Source organism: Tachypleus tridentatus, chromosome 6, assembly GCF_004210375.1.
Source record: "Tachypleus tridentatus isolate NWPU-2018 chromosome 6, ASM421037v1, whole genome shotgun sequence".
Taxonomy (NCBI): Eukaryota; Metazoa; Arthropoda; class Merostomata; order Xiphosura; family Limulidae; genus Tachypleus; species Tachypleus tridentatus.
The window spans coordinates 149,166,680-149,184,576 of NC_134830.1; the positions used below are offsets into that span (position 1 = coordinate 149,166,680).

Sequence of the window (17,897 nt, forward strand, 5' to 3'; positions counted from 1 at the left end):
TTGACTTAAACAGTAGTATGTCAGACACAACATACTACCAGGAAGATTGACTTAAACAGTAGTGTGTCAGACACAACATACTACCAGGGAGATTGACTTAAACAGTAGTGTGTCAGACACAACATACTACCAGGGAGACTGACTTAAACAGTAGTATGTCAGACACAACATACTACCAGGGAGACTGACTTAAACAGTAGTGTGTCAGACACAACATACTACCAGGAAGATTGACTTAAACAGTAGTATGTCAGACACAACATACTACCAGGAAGACTGACTTAAACAGTAGTATGTCAGACACAACATACTACCAGAGAGATTGACTTAAACAGTAGTATGTCAGACACAACATACTACCAGGGAGATTGACTTAAACAGTAGTATGTCAGACACAACATACTACCAGGGAGATTGACTTAAACAGTAGTGTGTCAGACACAACATACTACCAGAGAGATTGACTTAAACAGTAGTGTGTCAGACACAATGTACTACCAGAGAGATTGACTTAAACAGTAGTATGTCAGACACAACATACTACCAGGAAGATTGACTTAAACAGTAGTGTGTCAGACACAACATACTACCAGGGAGATTGACTTAAAGAGTAGTATGTCAAACACAACATACTACCAGGGAGATTGACTTAAACAGTAGTGTGTCAGACACAACATACTACCAGGGAGATTGACTTAAACAGTAGTATGTCAGACACAACATACTACCAGGGAGATTGACTTAAACAGTAGTGTGTCAGACACAACATACTACCAGGGAGATTGACTTAAACAAAGGTGTGTCAGACGCAACATACTACCAGGGAGATTGACTTAAACAGAGGTGTGTCAGACACAACATACTACCAGGGAGATTGACTTAAACAGTAGTATGTCAGACACAACATACTACCAGGGAGATTGACTTAAACAGTAGTATGTCAGACACAACATACTACCAGGAAGATTGACTTAAACAGTAGTATGTCAGACACAACATACTACCAGAGAGATTGACTTAAACAGTAGTGTGTCAGACACAACATACTACCAGAGAGATTGACTTAAACAGTAGTGTGTCAGACACAACATACTACCAGAGAGATTGACTTAAACAGTAGTGTGTCAGACACAACATACTACCAGAGAGATTGACTTAAACAGTAGTATGTCAGACACAACATACTACCAGGAAGATTGACTTAAACAGTAGTGTGTCAGACACAACATACTACCAGAGAGATTGACTTAAACAGTAGTATGTCAGACACAATATACTACCAGGAAGATTGACTTAAACAGTAGTGTGTCAGACACAACATACTACCAGGGAGATTGACTTAAACAGTAGTATGTCAGACACAACATACTACCAGGGAGATTGACTTAAACAGTAGTATGTCAGACACAACATACTACCAGGAAGATTGACTTAAACAGTAGTGTGTCAGACACAACATACTACCAGGGAGATTGACTTAAACAGTAGTATGTCAGACACAACATACTACCAGGAAGATTGACTTAAACAGTAGTATGTCAGACACAACATACTACCAGGGAGATTAACTTAAACAGTAGTATGTCAGACACAACATACTACCAGGGAGATTGACTTAAACAGAGGTGTGTCAGACACAACATACTACCAGGGAGATTGATTTAAACAGAGGTGTGTCAGACACAACATACCACCAGGAAGATTGACTTAAACAGTAGTATGTCAGACACAACATACCACCAGGAAGATTGACTTAAACAGTAGTATGTCAGACACAACATACTACCAGAGAGATTGACTTAAACAGTAGTATGTCAGACACAACATACCACCAGGAAGATTGACTTAAACAGTAGTATGTCAGACACAACATACTACCAGAGAGATTGACTTAAACAGTAGTATGTCAGACACAACATACTACCAGAGAGATTGACTTAAACAGTAGTGTGTCAGACACAACATACCACCAGGAAGATTGACTTAAACAGTAGTATGTCAGACACAACATACTACAAGGGAGATTGACTTAAACAGTGGTATGTTTGACACAACATACTACCAGGAAGATTGACTTAAACAGTGGTATGTTAGACACAACATACTACCAGGGAGATTGACTTAAACAGTAGTGTGTCAGACACAACATACTACCAGGGAGATTGACTTAAACAGTAGTATGTCAGACACAACATACTACCAGGGAGATTGACTTAAACAGTAGTATGTCAGACACAACATACTACCAGAGAGATTGACTTAAACAGTAGTGTGTCAGACACAACATACTACCAGGGAGATTGACTTAAACAGTAGTGTGTCAGACACAACATACTACCAGAGAGATTGACTTAAACAGTAGTATGTCAGACACAACATACTACCAGAGAGATTGACTTAAACAGTAGTATGTCAGACACAACATACTACCAGGGAGATTGACTTAAACAGTAGTGTGTCAGACACAACATACTACCAGGGAGATTGACTTAAACAGTAGTGTGTCAGACACAACATACTACCAGAGAGATTGACTTAAACAGAGGTGTATCAGACACAACTTACTACCAGAGAGATTAACTTAAACAGTGGTATGTTAGACACAACATACTACCAGGAGATTGACTTAAACAGTAGTGTGTCAGACACAACATACTACCAGAGAGATTGACTTAAACAGTAGTGTGTCAGACACAACATACTACCAGGGAGATTGACTTAAACAGTAGTGTGTCAGACACAACATACTACCAGGGAGATTGACTTAAACAGTAGTGTGTCAGACACAACATACTACCAGGGAGATTGACTTAAACAGTAGTGTGTCAGACACAACATACTACCAGGGATACATCTTTTATTGTTACATTGAACTTTTCATTACAGATTGATGGAGTTCTGGTTTATTTTTGTGGAAAGAGAAAACTTGTTGTACTTGTGACATAAAACAAACATTCATTGTTTTGATTGATACTACTTGAAATCACTGTACACAAATATAATTGTATGGGGTTACTATGATACTTATCTGTTAGGTCATACTGTGATGAGGGCTACAAACACTTATGATACTTATCTATTATATCATGCTGTGATCAGGGCTACAAATACTGATGATATATATGCAAAAACGGCTCGTTTGGGTTGAGAAAATATTTTACATAGAAGAGGGAACAACGTTTGACCTTCTATGTAAAATATTTCTCCCAACAAGCCGCTTTTGCATATATGTTTCTCTACAAGTGGGTTTTCTCGACATAACTGAAATACTGATGATATGTACCTTATTACTAAACAGAATTTAAACAGGTTAATTTTAGTATTATACATAAGAAAATTCACAATTTTATTTATCATTTGCAAAATGAAGAAATCTGAATGCTACATCTGTAAGTTGTCAGGAAAGTCTAGAACCATAGGCACTTCAATGAATATCACAGAATATATTTTACATGTTATCCTTGTAATTCAAAACAAGCTTGGAGTAACTGCAAGATGTATTTTACCTTCTCATGTTTTGGCACGTATCTGAAGTTAAGCTGAAAGTCGCCTGTGGTCTCTGGTGTTTAGCTTTACTTTTTTAACAGTTTTCCTTCTAAGATAAAAACTTGAACTGTTAGAAGATAAAGGACTGTAATGTTAACAATAGTTAATTAAAAAGAATAATATTTCAAAAACTGAAAAAAATTATAGTGATATCCATTAAAAACCTTAACCAATGATTTTTACTTTAATCCTGTCAAGACACAAAAAATATTCATATTGTAATTTTAGAATTGTTTTCTTTTCATAAAAGGTAATGAATGAAGATGTCACTGGACAAAAGAACCGTGTTCGTAGCATCCTTGAAACTGCTAAGAAACTCATGAGAGAGATGTCAACAGTGGATGTAACCCTCATAAAACAGAAGGTTGATGAACTAAGAGACCTCTCAAACAGCGTCACCGCTACGTGTCTTGAACGTAAGAGTGCTTTAGAACAAGCCCTGCCATTGGCTGAACACTTTTTTGAGACCCATTCAGATTTAGCACCATGGTTAGATGAAACGGAAGCCAAGGCAGAGATGTTAGAGATACCAACACTAAATGTTGCTCAAATCACACGACAGCAAGATAAAACACAGGTATTAACTGTAGTTGTGTAAGTTGCAGTTAAAACATCAACTGTCAAATGGATTTCTGACATTTCTATACAAATATTAGTGATAAAGTAAAGTTTCCACATCAAGTGGCAACCAGAAAGAAATCTGGTGTTCAAACAGTTATGTAAACTTTGGAAGATTAGATAATATATTATCTGAAAAATAAAATTTCTGGTGAAAGATGTATAGCTAACACTTAATCTTCAAAGAGTATTCTGATTTTCTTTCCAGATGCTTTTGCAGACTATTAATGATTATAAACCTGTGGTGGACAAGCTCAACAAAACTGGTTCTGCGTTACTGAAAGTTTGTAGTGAGGAGGAAGGAGGTAAGATTGAAGAAATAATGGATTTTGATAATTCTCGCTATAACAACCTGAGAGAGCTACTACGGACTACAGGAGACAAACTGGAAGAAGCTCTACAAGCTACGTCAAAAGTAAGTAACTAGAAATCTACTCATTCGTGATGACAGTCCTTCCATTTTATTCAACATGTTTAGCACTGAAACCATGGGCAAGATTGGGGACTAAAATACATGTGAAGGAAAGAAAAAAAAAAAATGGATTTGACTCTCGAGAATTTTGAATGTAAATTACATTCTACAGAAAATAAAATGGTAGAGCAGTGGTCCCCTTATATATCCTGTGACTTAGACTATGTCTCTAAACTACATTGATAAAAGTGTTGAGAACAAGAAATAATTGATTTTTTTTGGGGGGGGGGCTCTTTAAATATTTTACACATTTACATATTTGTTCATATTCATTGAGTTGTACCTACTGGTAGATACAATACTGAAACTATCTGTATTAAGTTGTACCTACTGGTAAATACAATACTGAAACTATCTGTATTAAGTTGTACCTACTGGTAGATACAATACTGAAACTATCTGTATTAAGTTGTACCTACTGGTAGATACAATACTGAAACTATCTGTATTAAGTTGTACCTACTGGTAAATACAGTACCCTAACAGTATTTATCTTTAGTTTACAGACAAGTTGGATGGTATGTTACAAGCACTCCATGGCAGCATTGAACAGATGGACACCGCTGACCCTGTTTCTTCTCATCCACAACGTATCAAAGAACAGATGATGGACAACAAGAATGTCCTCGATGTCTTGACCAAACGTTCTACAGCCCTGGAGGCTGTCAAGAAGGCTGCTGATGATGTCATAAAGGCTGGCACTGACCAGCCTGCTGTTGAAGGTTAGCTTAGTTATTACTGGAGTGTTAAGTGTAACATTATTTCGTTGATTCTTGGAAAAGTTGTTTTTTCAGGTTTTAATTTTTTTATGTTTTTTCTAAACAATCATAGTCACAGTTAAACATGTCTTTGAAGTGATTTTTGCTGGTTTATGTTAAAGAGTAAATAATTTGGTTGAATTTCAGATATTCGTCAGAAGCTAGATCGACTGAATGACCTTTGGGATAAGATTCAGAAGTCCACTAAAAATCGTGGCCGCAACTTAGAAGATGCCTTGACCATAGCTGAGAAGTTCTGGAATGAACTTAATGCTGTGATGAAAGCCTTAAAAGAGCTTCAAGAAAACCTTAATTCCCAGGAGCCTCCGGCCATTGAGCCAAGTGCCATTCAGGAGCAACAGGATGCACTCCAAGAGATCAAGCAGGAAATTGACCAAACAAGGCCGGAAGTGGACCAGTGTAGACAGGCCGGTCAGGACCTGATGCAGCTGTGTGGAGAACCAGACAAACCCGAAGTCAAGAAACACATTGAAGATCTGGACTCGGCCTGGGAGAATGTGACGACCCTGTATGCCAAGAGAGAACAGAACTTAGTAGATGCTCTGGAGAAGGCTATGAGCTTTCATTTTACCCTACAGGTTCATTTGATTTTCTGTAACTCTTATTAAAGTTTCATGCATGCATTGAGGGTGTAATAGGGTTTGTAGTAAATTTCAGTATTTTATTATGGATTGTAACAAGTTAGAAACACAACTAAGCTTCAACAAAATTTAAATAAAATAACATCTAAGGAAGAAGTAATTTGTAGTGAGTTAGTTTTAGCTTTTGTCATTTTTCTACTTGTTCTGTGGTTTAATTAATACTTTATGTGTATTGTTGAAATAGTATTATTCTACAAATAATTTTATTATATGAACCAAAAACAGTGTATCTTAAATAGTAGTATTAATTTAAAACAAAAATCAGTTTACACAGATTCTGTGTTTATCTGGCATTTATGACATTTAAAGATAAGCATGTTTTATTGTATTAGGTTGAGGAATACTTCGTGAGCATTTTTAAATCATTTCATTCAAGCATTACATGCAAGACTATACAATACTTCAATGTATGAACACATTACACCCAAAACATTTATTATGATACTTTATTTCATGTAATACCTAGGTATATAGTATGCATTGTTGTAAACGAAATTGCAAGAAATTAAATGCGAAAAGCAGATGGTGTCGAAAATGCTCGATTTTGTCCACTTGACATTCCATTTAATGAGCTGAAAATGAAAGCAAAAATTAAAGACATATGAAAATCAAACACACCATCTATTAGAGCAAAAAATTATCTACCAAATGACATGAAATATTTTGCGAAAGCGTTTCATTTATGAATATATTTTTTTAACTTGAAAAAACGCTCACGAATTATTCCTCAACCCAATACTTTAGATTATTCCATTTGGAAGTTTTTATGATCTGGTATTTATGATTTAACATTAGATAAAAGTTATTTAAATTAAAAGTCCAAAAAAAAACAAATGAAAACGTTGTTCAACTGTAAATAATTGTATTTGACTATTTTTACTGTTATATCAAGGATACTAATTAAATCAAATTTCTGTTGATCACTAAATATAATTTACTTATATGATTTAACTTTCGAACACTCAGGATTTCAAACTTTCTGTTAACGGGTCTTTGCAGCTGTTACTGCTATATGAAGAATGGTATTCAAGAACAAAATTTATTTTCTTTTTCTTCACTAGAGTTTGCTGGAGTTCCTAGACAGTGCAGAAGAACAGTTTGCCAGTCTTGGTCCAGTGGGGTCTGACATCGAATCTGTAAAGGCTCAAATTAAACAGCTTGAAGTTAGTATGATTCTTCAAATATATATAAAGAGAAATCAGGTTTTATGCAGTTTTGTTTGATACATTACAGTGATCGTTAAAACTTGTAGTTAAAGTTCTTTTCGGTAATAATGAAGTTATTATGATGATAAATAATGTAGTTTTTGTATAATGATTGCATGATTTAATAACAAGAGCTCAATGATAAAATAAAAGCCAAGCTAATTTTTGTGTGCTTGCTAACTTGTTTAGGTTTACTTTCCAAAACTGTATGTACTTGTGTATAAATTTACAAGTTCCTTTCTCTTGTAACAGGAATTTAAAAAGGAAGTTGATCCACACATGGTTGAAGTCGAAGGGTTGAATCGACAAGCTCAAGATCTGATGCAACGAACATCACCTGACCAAGCCCTCTCCATAAGAGAGCCATTAGCAGAAATAAATCGTCGTTGGGATGAATTACTTAAAGGCATCGTGGAACGACAGGTAAATTATCATATAAATGTCTGTTTACTGTGCATAGACAACAAAGTCCAATTCATATTTCCATAATTTACATACTTATAATTACAGTTTTACAGACTTGTTGGTGTTTTGTTTTACCAAACAAACAGATTTGACTCGCTTGTTTCAAATGTTTAGTACAAGTGCGACCAGATACTATCTGACGTCTCACTGTGAAACCAGATACCATCTGACGTCTCACTGCGAAGTGTAATAATTTCATGAGATTAGGAGTATCTACTTTGAAGCTTAATATTAAAAATATTTATTCAGTGAGGGTCATGATGTCCCCTGAAGTCCCTTTTAGCACACAACCTGTTGGTGGACCGATTACCCTGCTGTCTCACACTAAATCAAGCAGTTAATGAAAGTAATCCAGCAAATAATATAAAGTTCTGTGACCAATATTATTTATCTTTGAAATAGTTTCTATAGGTTGTATCAGTTTTTTATTTAAGGAATACATCTTTTTTGAAAGGTGTATGTTATAAAATGATTGAGGCCTTTGTAAGTGATTCAGTACATATGTGCACTGTGTTAATATATCTTTTATTATACCTACAGCTGACACATTAGACTTTATACTCACAACTGTGTCTTACATGTATCTATATTCCATAAGTAATGGAATGTCCAATTCACCCTCACAGCAATCACTAGAAAATGCTATCCTCAAGCTTGGTCAGTTCCAGCTTGCCCTGGATGAACTCATATCCTGGATCACGAAGACTGAAAAGATGTTAAGCGAACATAAAAAAGTTGCTGGTGATCCTCAAGTTATTGAAGTGGAACTAGCCAAACACAAGGTAGATACTTGTCGTGTAAGGTTATTAATGTTAAAAGTGGCATATTAAAGTATATATTCATGTATTACAGCATAAAACTGCTGTTAATATGTGAACAATCACAGTTTATCAAGTGTTTCTCTCTCTCTTATATTTTCTGTGTAAAATGAAGTATTCCAAGCTCTTCTCATTTAACAAAATGTATATATTTTTATTAACATAAAGCAGCACAACAAGAGACCTATTAGTCTATCTGGATTGTTTCATCCACTAAACTAAACTTTAAAAAAACAAAAGAACTCACAGCCAGCTCTTGCCAGTCAAATATTTATCAAGCTTACCCTTAAACACTCTTAAATTTACTACTTCCACCATATCTGAAGGCAACACATTCCAAAGACCAACCACCCTGTTAGTAAAATAAAACTGACTTAAAGTAGACGTAGGTTATATTTTTAATTTAGACATTTTAGGATATTTTTATTCTTGCTTAGTCAGCAGGAAAGTAGTTAATAGTCTTAAGATCTAGAACATTCTTGACGGTTTTCAAAACAGTCTGAGCCACATATAATAAAGTAAGTTAAACTAGTTTGAATTAAGTGGGACTATTAGTTATTTAATGTGTAATCAGTGAATGAATTAGTCAGTTTGTCTATTAACCAGATAGGTCAGTGCCTTAAGGTAATAAATTTATGTTTTGATAAAGAAATAGAGATACAAAATTATTAGATATATGGAGTTTCTGTTAGATATAGTTAAATTATAACATTAGGCCTATCAGTAAAAGATAGTTGTAATAAACGCTGTATATGTCAATCATTCTAGGTTCTAGTCAACGATATTCTTGCTCACCAAATAACCATAGACACCATCAACCGTGTTGGCCACCAACTGGTTGATATAGATCAAGGTACTGAAGATGCCAGTGTCACACAAAAGAAGATACATGATTTGAACACTAGGTGGCAACAACTACAAGATAAAGCTGTAGAGAAACAGAGAGATCTGGAAGCAGCACGTAAAGAGGTAGTGTTATTCATTAGTTTAATGTAACATTTATTAAATTGTAAGTTGTGTTATACTGACAGTAATTCTTATACTGTAACTTAATTAAAATGGTTGTGAGTTTATATGTATTTTGTTATGTTGATGGTTTGGTGTTTATGCATATATCAGTGTTGAGTTATGATATTTTTAATTTTCACCAGGCTGTATCATTTAACCAAGACATTCAAGACCTTTTTCTGTGGCTTAGTGATGTGGACTCTCAGTTGGTCATTACTAAACCAGTTGGTGGTTTACCAGAAACTGCTCGAGAACAACTTAGTCGGTTTATGGTAATTTTGAAACAGTTTTTATTTAATGCATGTATTTATAAGTTTATTGGCCTGGCATGGCCAGGTTGTTAAGGCACTTGACTCGTAATCTGAGGGTCGCGGGTTCAAATCCCAGTCACACCAAACATGCTCGCCCTCTCAGCCATGAGAGCTTTATAAGTTATGGTCAATCCCACTATTCGTTGGTAAAAGAGTATCCCAAGAGTTGGTGGTGGGTAGTGATGACTAGCTACCTTCCCTCTAGTTTTATACTGCTAAATTAGGAACAGCTAATGCAGATAGCCCTTGAGTAGCTTTGTGGGAAATTCAAAACAAACCAAACCAATTTCTAGTGTTTCGTTAAATTCAAATATATAGTTCTGTTTCTGTTTGATTTACCAAATTCAGTGGTTTAAATAAGCACTTTACTGTTTTATACTAATTACTGATCTGTTACATAAAGTTCTTTATGGAGGTACACACTAATATATACAAGGAATCTGTTCTCAGTAATTTATTATCATGTCTCAAGCTTGTTGTGGAATAGTCTTCATTGGTTGTAACTATTCCCTTTTTTGTAGGAATTATACAGTGAACTGGACACAAACCGTCACAAAGTTGAGACAGTATTACAGCAGGGCCAAGACTATATGAAACGAACAGAGGAAGGTTCAGCTATTAACTTAAAGCAGCATCTTAAAGTTCTGAAACAACGATGGGACAGTGTTCTTAACAAACTGAACGACAGGAAGGTAAGTGTACATAATAATATAATGGAGGAATATATGTACATAATAATATAGTGGAGGAATATATGTACATAATAATATAATGGAGGAATATATGTAACATAATAATATAATGGAGGAATAATGTACATAATAATATAGTGGAGGAATATATGTAACATAATAATATAATGGAGGAATAATGTACATAATAATATAATGGAAGAATATATGTAACATAATAATATAATGGAGGAATAATGTACATAATAATATAGTGGAGGAATAATGTACATAATAATATAATGGAGGAATATATGTACATAATAATATAATGGAGGAATATATGTACATAATAATATAGTGGAGGATAATATGTAACATAATAATATAATGGAGGAATAATGTACATAATAATATAATGGAGGAATATATCTAACATAATAATATAATGGAGGAATATATGTAACATAATAATATAATGGAGGAATATATGTAACATAATAATATAATGGAGGAATATATGTAACATAATAATATAATGGTGGAATATATGTAACATAATAATATAATGGTGGAATATATGTACATAATAATATAATGGAGGAATAATGTACATAATAATATAATGGAGGAATAATGTACATAATAATATAATGGAGGAATATATGTACATAATAATATAATGGAGGAATAGTGTACATAATAATATAATGGAGGAATATATGTACATAATAATATAATGGTGGAATAATGTACATAATAATATAATGGTGGAATATATGTACATAATAATATAATGGAGGAATAATGTACATAATAATATAATGGACGAATATATGTACATAATAATATAATGGAGGAATATATGTACATAATAATATAATGGAGGAATATATGTACATAATAATATAATGGAGGAATATATGTACATAATAATATAATGGAGGAATATATGTACATAATAATATAGTGGAGGAATAATGTACATAATAATATAATGGAGGAATAATGTACATAATAATATAATGGAGGAATATATGTACATAATAATATAGTGGAGGAATAATGTACATAATAATATAATGGAGGAATATATGTACATAATAATATAATGGAGGAATAGTGTACATAATAATATAATGGAGGAATATATGTACATAATAATATAATGGTGGAATAATGTACATAATAATATAATGGAGGAATAATGTACATAATAATATAATGGAGGAATATATGTAACATAATAATATAATGGTGGAATAGTGTACATAATAATATAATGGTGGAATAATGTACATAATAATATAATGGAGGAATATATGTACATAATAATATAATGGAGGAATATATGTAACATAATAATATAATGGAGGAATATATGTAACATAATAATATAATGGAGGAATAATGTACATAATAATATAATGGAGGAATAATGTACATAATAATATAATGGAGGAATATATGTACATAATAATATAATGGAGGAATAGTGTACATAATAATATAATGGAGGAATATATGTACATAATAATATAGTGGTGGAATAATGTACATAATAATATAATGGAGGAATAATGTACATAATAATATAATGGAGGAATAATGTACATAATAATATAATGGAGGAATAATGTACATAATAATATAATGGAGGAATAATGTACATAATAATATAATGGAGGAATATATGTACATAATAATATAATGGAGGAATAGTGTACATAATAATATAATGGAGGAATATATGTACATAATAATATAATGGTGGAATAATGTACATAATAATATAATGGAGGAATAATGTACATAATAATATAGTGGTGGAATAATGTACATAATAATATAATGGTGGAATATATGTAACATAATAATATAATGGAGGAATAATGTACATAATAATATAATGGTGGAATATATGTAACATAATAATATAATGGAGGAATAATGTACATAATAATATAATGGAGGAATAATGTACATAATAATATAGTGGTGGAATAATGTACATAATAATATAATGGAGGAATAATGTACATAATAATATAATGGAGGAATAATGTACATAATAATATAATGGAGGAATATATGTACATAATAATATAATGGAGGAATATATGTACATAATAATATAATGGAGGAATAATGTACATAATAATATAATGGACGAATATATGTACATAATAATATAGTGGAGGAATAATGTACATAATAATATAATGGAGGAATAATGTACATAATAATATAATGGAGGAATATATGTACATAATAATATAATGGAGGAATATATGTACATAATAATATAATGGAGGAATATATGTACATAATAATATAGTGGAGGAATAATGTACATAATAATATAATGGAGGAATAATGTACATAATAATATAATGGAGGAATATATATACATAATAATATAATGGAGGAATATATGTACATAATAATATAGTGGAGGAATAATGTACATAATAATATAATGGAGGAATATATGTACATAATAATATAATGGAGGAATAATGTACATAATAATATAATGGAGGAATATATGTACATAATAATATAATGGTGGAATAATGTACATAATAATATAATGGAGGAATAATGTACATAATAATATAATGGAGGAATAATGTACATAATAATATAATGGAGGAATATATGTACATAATAATATAATGGTGGAATAATGTACATAATAATATAATGGAGGAATAATGTACATAATAATATAGTGGAGGAATAATGTACATAATAATATAATGGAGGAATAATGTACATAATAATATAATGGAGGAATAATGTACTTAAAAACTTTAATTATTTTTAACAAACATTAAGTTTTATCTGTCAGGATCATATTTCATCTCAATAAACAGTTGCATGAAAACTAGATATAAATTCACATTTGTGAGACACTGTTCATTTTAACTGTATTACTTTTCATTTAAAACATCATCTAATAACGACTAACTTGAGTAAACCTATTTGTACCCAATCAAACCTCTTATCTTTGTTCAAATCAAGAAGTGATGATCCAGTGGATGCCACACCCCACAGGTTTTAGTTTCTTTATTTATTATGCTAAATATTTCAGGTCAGTTTCACTTGGTTAATTCATAGGCAACCTCTTCTGTTTAAACATTTTTCACTTACAGTCTATCTTATTAAATTACATTTGATCAGATGTTATTACAAATCAGCATTATATTTCTGGAACTTATTTAAAGTAGTTCTTAAAAGTAACACTTCTTATCTTCACTTTATTCTGCTTTAATCAAACTTGTGTAAGTAGTTTTAAGTGTATTTGTTTCTTAGCTACAACTCGTCTTTTTTTTTAAACAGATAAAACTTGAGATAGCGTTATGAGAAGCCACACAGTTCCACGACACCCTACAAGAGTTTGTTGACTGGCTGACAAATGCTGAGAAGTATCTTTCCAGCATGAAGCCAGTTAGCCGAGTGATGGACAGCATTATGAAACAGATTGAAGACCATAAGGTTAGGACTATGTTCAAGTTCTGAAATAAAGAAAGTTATCCCATACTTATTTTTCACTATAAACATTTCATGATAGCTTACAGAGTATGGAAGTAAACCCAACGGTGTTTTCTTGAAATTACTTTTGATATAATACTATTACTTAGGATACCTTTTTTATTTTAAATATGGTTAACATCTATTTTCAAAGCTGTAAACAAACCTGACGATTAATGGCTGTAAACTTAGCATGTTATCATTTTAACTAACTTGTATGTAGTTTCTGTTTCATTCCAAAGTTTAAAAAAAAAACATTTCATAGTTTATTGTGAATTGTCACAAATTTCCTGTGTTTTCCATATTGTGAACCTTCACAACTTTCCTGTGTTTTCCATATTGTGAATGAACCTTCACAACTTTCCTCTATTTTCCATATTGTGTATTGTCACAACTTTTCTCTGTTTTCCATATTGTGTATTGTCACAACTTTCCTGTGTTTTCCATATTGTGGATTGTCACAACTTTCCTCTATTTTCCATGTTGTGAATTGTTACAACTTTCCTCTGTTTTCCAAAATATAAGGAAGTTCAGATGTTGTTAATTTTACTGTTGGCTCAGGTGTTTTTAAACCATTCATTCTGAGCTCTAGTGACTTGAATAATGTAAAAGTAAAGCTGCCAATGTTTGAGAATTTCAACACTACAATCTGTTACAGCGTTTCCAGAAAGACCTGGGCTCCCATCGAGAGGTGATGTTAAACCTGGACAAGAAGGGTACACACTTAAAGTACTTCAGTCAAAAACTAGATGTTCTTTTAATTAAAAACTTGCTTATTAGTGTACAACACCGCTGGGAACGAGTGGTCTCCAAAGCTGCTGAAAGAACCAGAATGTTGGATCATGGATACAAAGAAGCTGTGGAGGTAGTGTTTTACTTTGTTTACATTTTGTTATTCTTACTAACTCTGATAGTGTTCACTCATGAGATAACAACGTTGATTTGTTTGAAATTTCTATTTTCCATGAATTTGATGAGATGTATTGATATTTGAATTTTCTTAATTTTAAAACAAAGGTTCAAACCACTGGTACATTAATGACAAATGTATTGTAGTAGATAATTAAAACGTCAGTTTTCAAGTTCCAAAAATAGAACAAAAACAGATGTGCCACAATGACGATATCACTTTAACAGTTGTTAAAAATTGACTAAATACATTATATCTCTGCCACCACTGGTCTTTTAGTCAGTTAACACTGAAAAATGAAATGGCTAAAATTAAATGAAATAAAACTAATGACAGTGGACAAACTGATACAGTAAAATCTAGTTACCATTTGCTTCACCAGAGTGTTGTGTGTTGTTTATTTTAAAATAATATTTATCTCTATGTTTATCCTTTAACATCTAGTGACAGAGAAATGACAAAAACACCTAATACCATTTTAGGCTTACACACTGCAAGTTTGCCATCACAGTATCCAAGATCAAGGCAGTGACATTAGTGTGATATTGTTTGATATATTTGTATCCGAGTTTGCCATAAAAAAAGATTTCTTTTTAGTGCCATAAATATTCAAGTGTCAGAAGGCCAGTCTAGCTACCAAAATAAGTGCCAGAACAGCATTCGGGTTCATTGTGCTATGACCAAAGCATGCTTACTCTTAGTTTTATAATTTCATTAGAAGTCAAGGAAATGGTCCTCAGAACACTGATAATTTTAGTTTAAATAATTAATATCTATGTATTGAAACTGAGGTTCAGACGTTTTTACATAAATGAACTACCATGCTAGACACTATAATCAAGTTCTAATGTGTAATCATAACATTACAGTTTTATGATATATGGAATGAACTAATCCTGTGGTTGGAAGAGGCAGACAAAACACTGGACAGCTTTACCCACATTGATAAAGATCCAGATAAGGTCAAACAGCTACTGAACACACACAAGGAGTTCCAACGAGCATTCGGTGCCCAACAGTCCAAGTATGATACAACCATGAAAATTGGTCGCATCCTCAAAGATCGCTGCCCAAAATCTGACCTTCCTAGTCTTCAAGAGATGATTGACAAATTAAAGAACAAATGGAATTGTGTGTGTAACAAATCTGTTGACAGGTTAGTGAAGTTATTTCTGCTTTGAATTTTTTTAAACTGATAAATAATGTTGCCTTGACTGTTGGTGGAAGATATTTATGTATATGATATTCAACTTGTAATTATGTTTCAGAAATTAACAAAACAATGTTTGTTAACTATTGTGTAAAAGTTATAATGAATGTATGTCACTGTTGTTTATTTACTGGTCAGTTTTACCATAAGCAGTGGTCTGTTAGTTTTATGGTAAAACATAACTATCAAATACAGTTAATCAAAGCTGGCAAATTAATTGTTGACAGATGTTAATTTCACAAACAAACTATGCAGAATTTAAACACCATTGTGTAACATGAGTGATTTGAAACAGTTTTACAGCTATAGATTAATAATGTTTCTCACCATCAGGCAAAGGCAACTAGAAGAAGCACTCTTATACACTGGACAATTCAAAGATGCAATCGTAGCACTGTTTGATTGGTTGGATTGGGCCAAGGGAGCACTAGCTGTAGATCAACCTATACACGGTGACCTGGATACAGTAACAGTGCAGGTTGATCAACATAAGGTATGTAGTTCTTTATGAATGAAACTGCTTATATTTTTCATACATTTTGAACTAAAGACTTTCCACAGCTTTTAAAAGAAGCTAACAGCTAAGAAATGACTACGTCATGCTGTGTTTGTGCAGATATTTCAAGACGAGCTACAAAATAGATCCAACAACCTGGAATCTATCCGTCAAAGTGCTGTGGAACTTTTGGAAACAGCTACTCGTGAAGATATAGAACACATCCAAAACCAAGTGGACCAGCTGAACCTCAAGTGGAATGAACTTGTTGAGCTGAGTGATGAGAAACAACAAAATCTGAACAAAGCACTTCTAAAGGTAGATTTAATCATCTATTTTGATAGAAAGCTCATTATCATAATAAATGTTGACTTTATTTTTTAAAATCATGTTTTATTCAAATAAATGAAAATACTAACTTACAAACCTTAAATATTAAGAAAGAATTAACTTGTAAGATTTGTATGTCACAGTAACTAGTGTAACAAAACTTTAAAATATAATAACTGACAAAAACTAATAATCTAGTATTAAAAAAAAAAAATCTTGGGACCCAGAGTGTCATAAATACATCAGTACGCTTGTGTTTATGTGGAACCACCTGCATTTAAGTACAAGAGAAAAACAGGATAGATTATACTAGTTAAAATTGTATGCAAGATTTAAGAAATATTTATCAGTGACAGATGAAACTGTCATAATTTTATGAATAAATTAACACATTATGGTGTTAAAGAGGATGTGAACCAACTAACACATTAACATGGAGCACACATATAACACACCAAAAGAAACCAACTTTAGATGTAAATTTAATTTTTTGTTTTTTTCTCACCAGGCAGAACAGCTACAAACATCATTCCATATACTTCTGGAGTGGGTAGCAGACATCGAAATGATGCTGAAGTTCCCGGGATCGCTGCCAGATGACGAAGAGAATACGATACAACAGATTGAAGAACATCAGAGGATGATGGTGCAGCTGGAAGAACAGGAAGTAAATAAGAACAATGCTTTAGTCTTAGCTCAAGAAATCCTAACTCAATGCCATCCTGATGCAATCATTATCATTAGGCATTGGATCACCATTATCCAATCTCGTTGGGAAGAGGTAAGGATTTGTATGGTTGCATGTTTGGGTGTTGTGTTTAAATATATAAATAAAATTACCCCCAAGTGATAACACTTTATTTTTTTTGGAAAGCAATCA

At 32.4% G+C, this 17,897-nt stretch overlaps 1 protein-coding gene across 1 annotated transcript in view; it reads left to right on the forward strand.

Annotated features, from left to right (window-relative positions):
- LOC143251773 (dystonin-like) overlaps nucleotides 1–17,897 on the forward strand; it is a 61,663-nt gene that overhangs the window by 27,617 nt on the left and 16,149 nt on the right. The window contains 16 exon segments of the mRNA XM_076503017.1: nucleotides 3,797–4,123; nucleotides 4,373–4,579; nucleotides 5,136–5,358; nucleotides 5,542–5,993; nucleotides 7,118–7,219; nucleotides 7,514–7,684; nucleotides 8,353–8,508; nucleotides 9,313–9,513; nucleotides 9,696–9,824; nucleotides 10,385–10,555; nucleotides 13,880–14,035; nucleotides 14,730–14,936; nucleotides 15,851–16,137; nucleotides 16,525–16,684; nucleotides 16,808–17,005; nucleotides 17,526–17,798. Of these exon segments, the coding sequence (XP_076359132.1) occupies nucleotides 3,797–4,123; nucleotides 4,373–4,579; nucleotides 5,136–5,358; nucleotides 5,542–5,993; nucleotides 7,118–7,219; nucleotides 7,514–7,684; nucleotides 8,353–8,508; nucleotides 9,313–9,513; nucleotides 9,696–9,824; nucleotides 10,385–10,555; nucleotides 13,880–14,035; nucleotides 14,730–14,936; nucleotides 15,851–16,137; nucleotides 16,525–16,684; nucleotides 16,808–17,005; nucleotides 17,526–17,798 (3,420 nt within the window).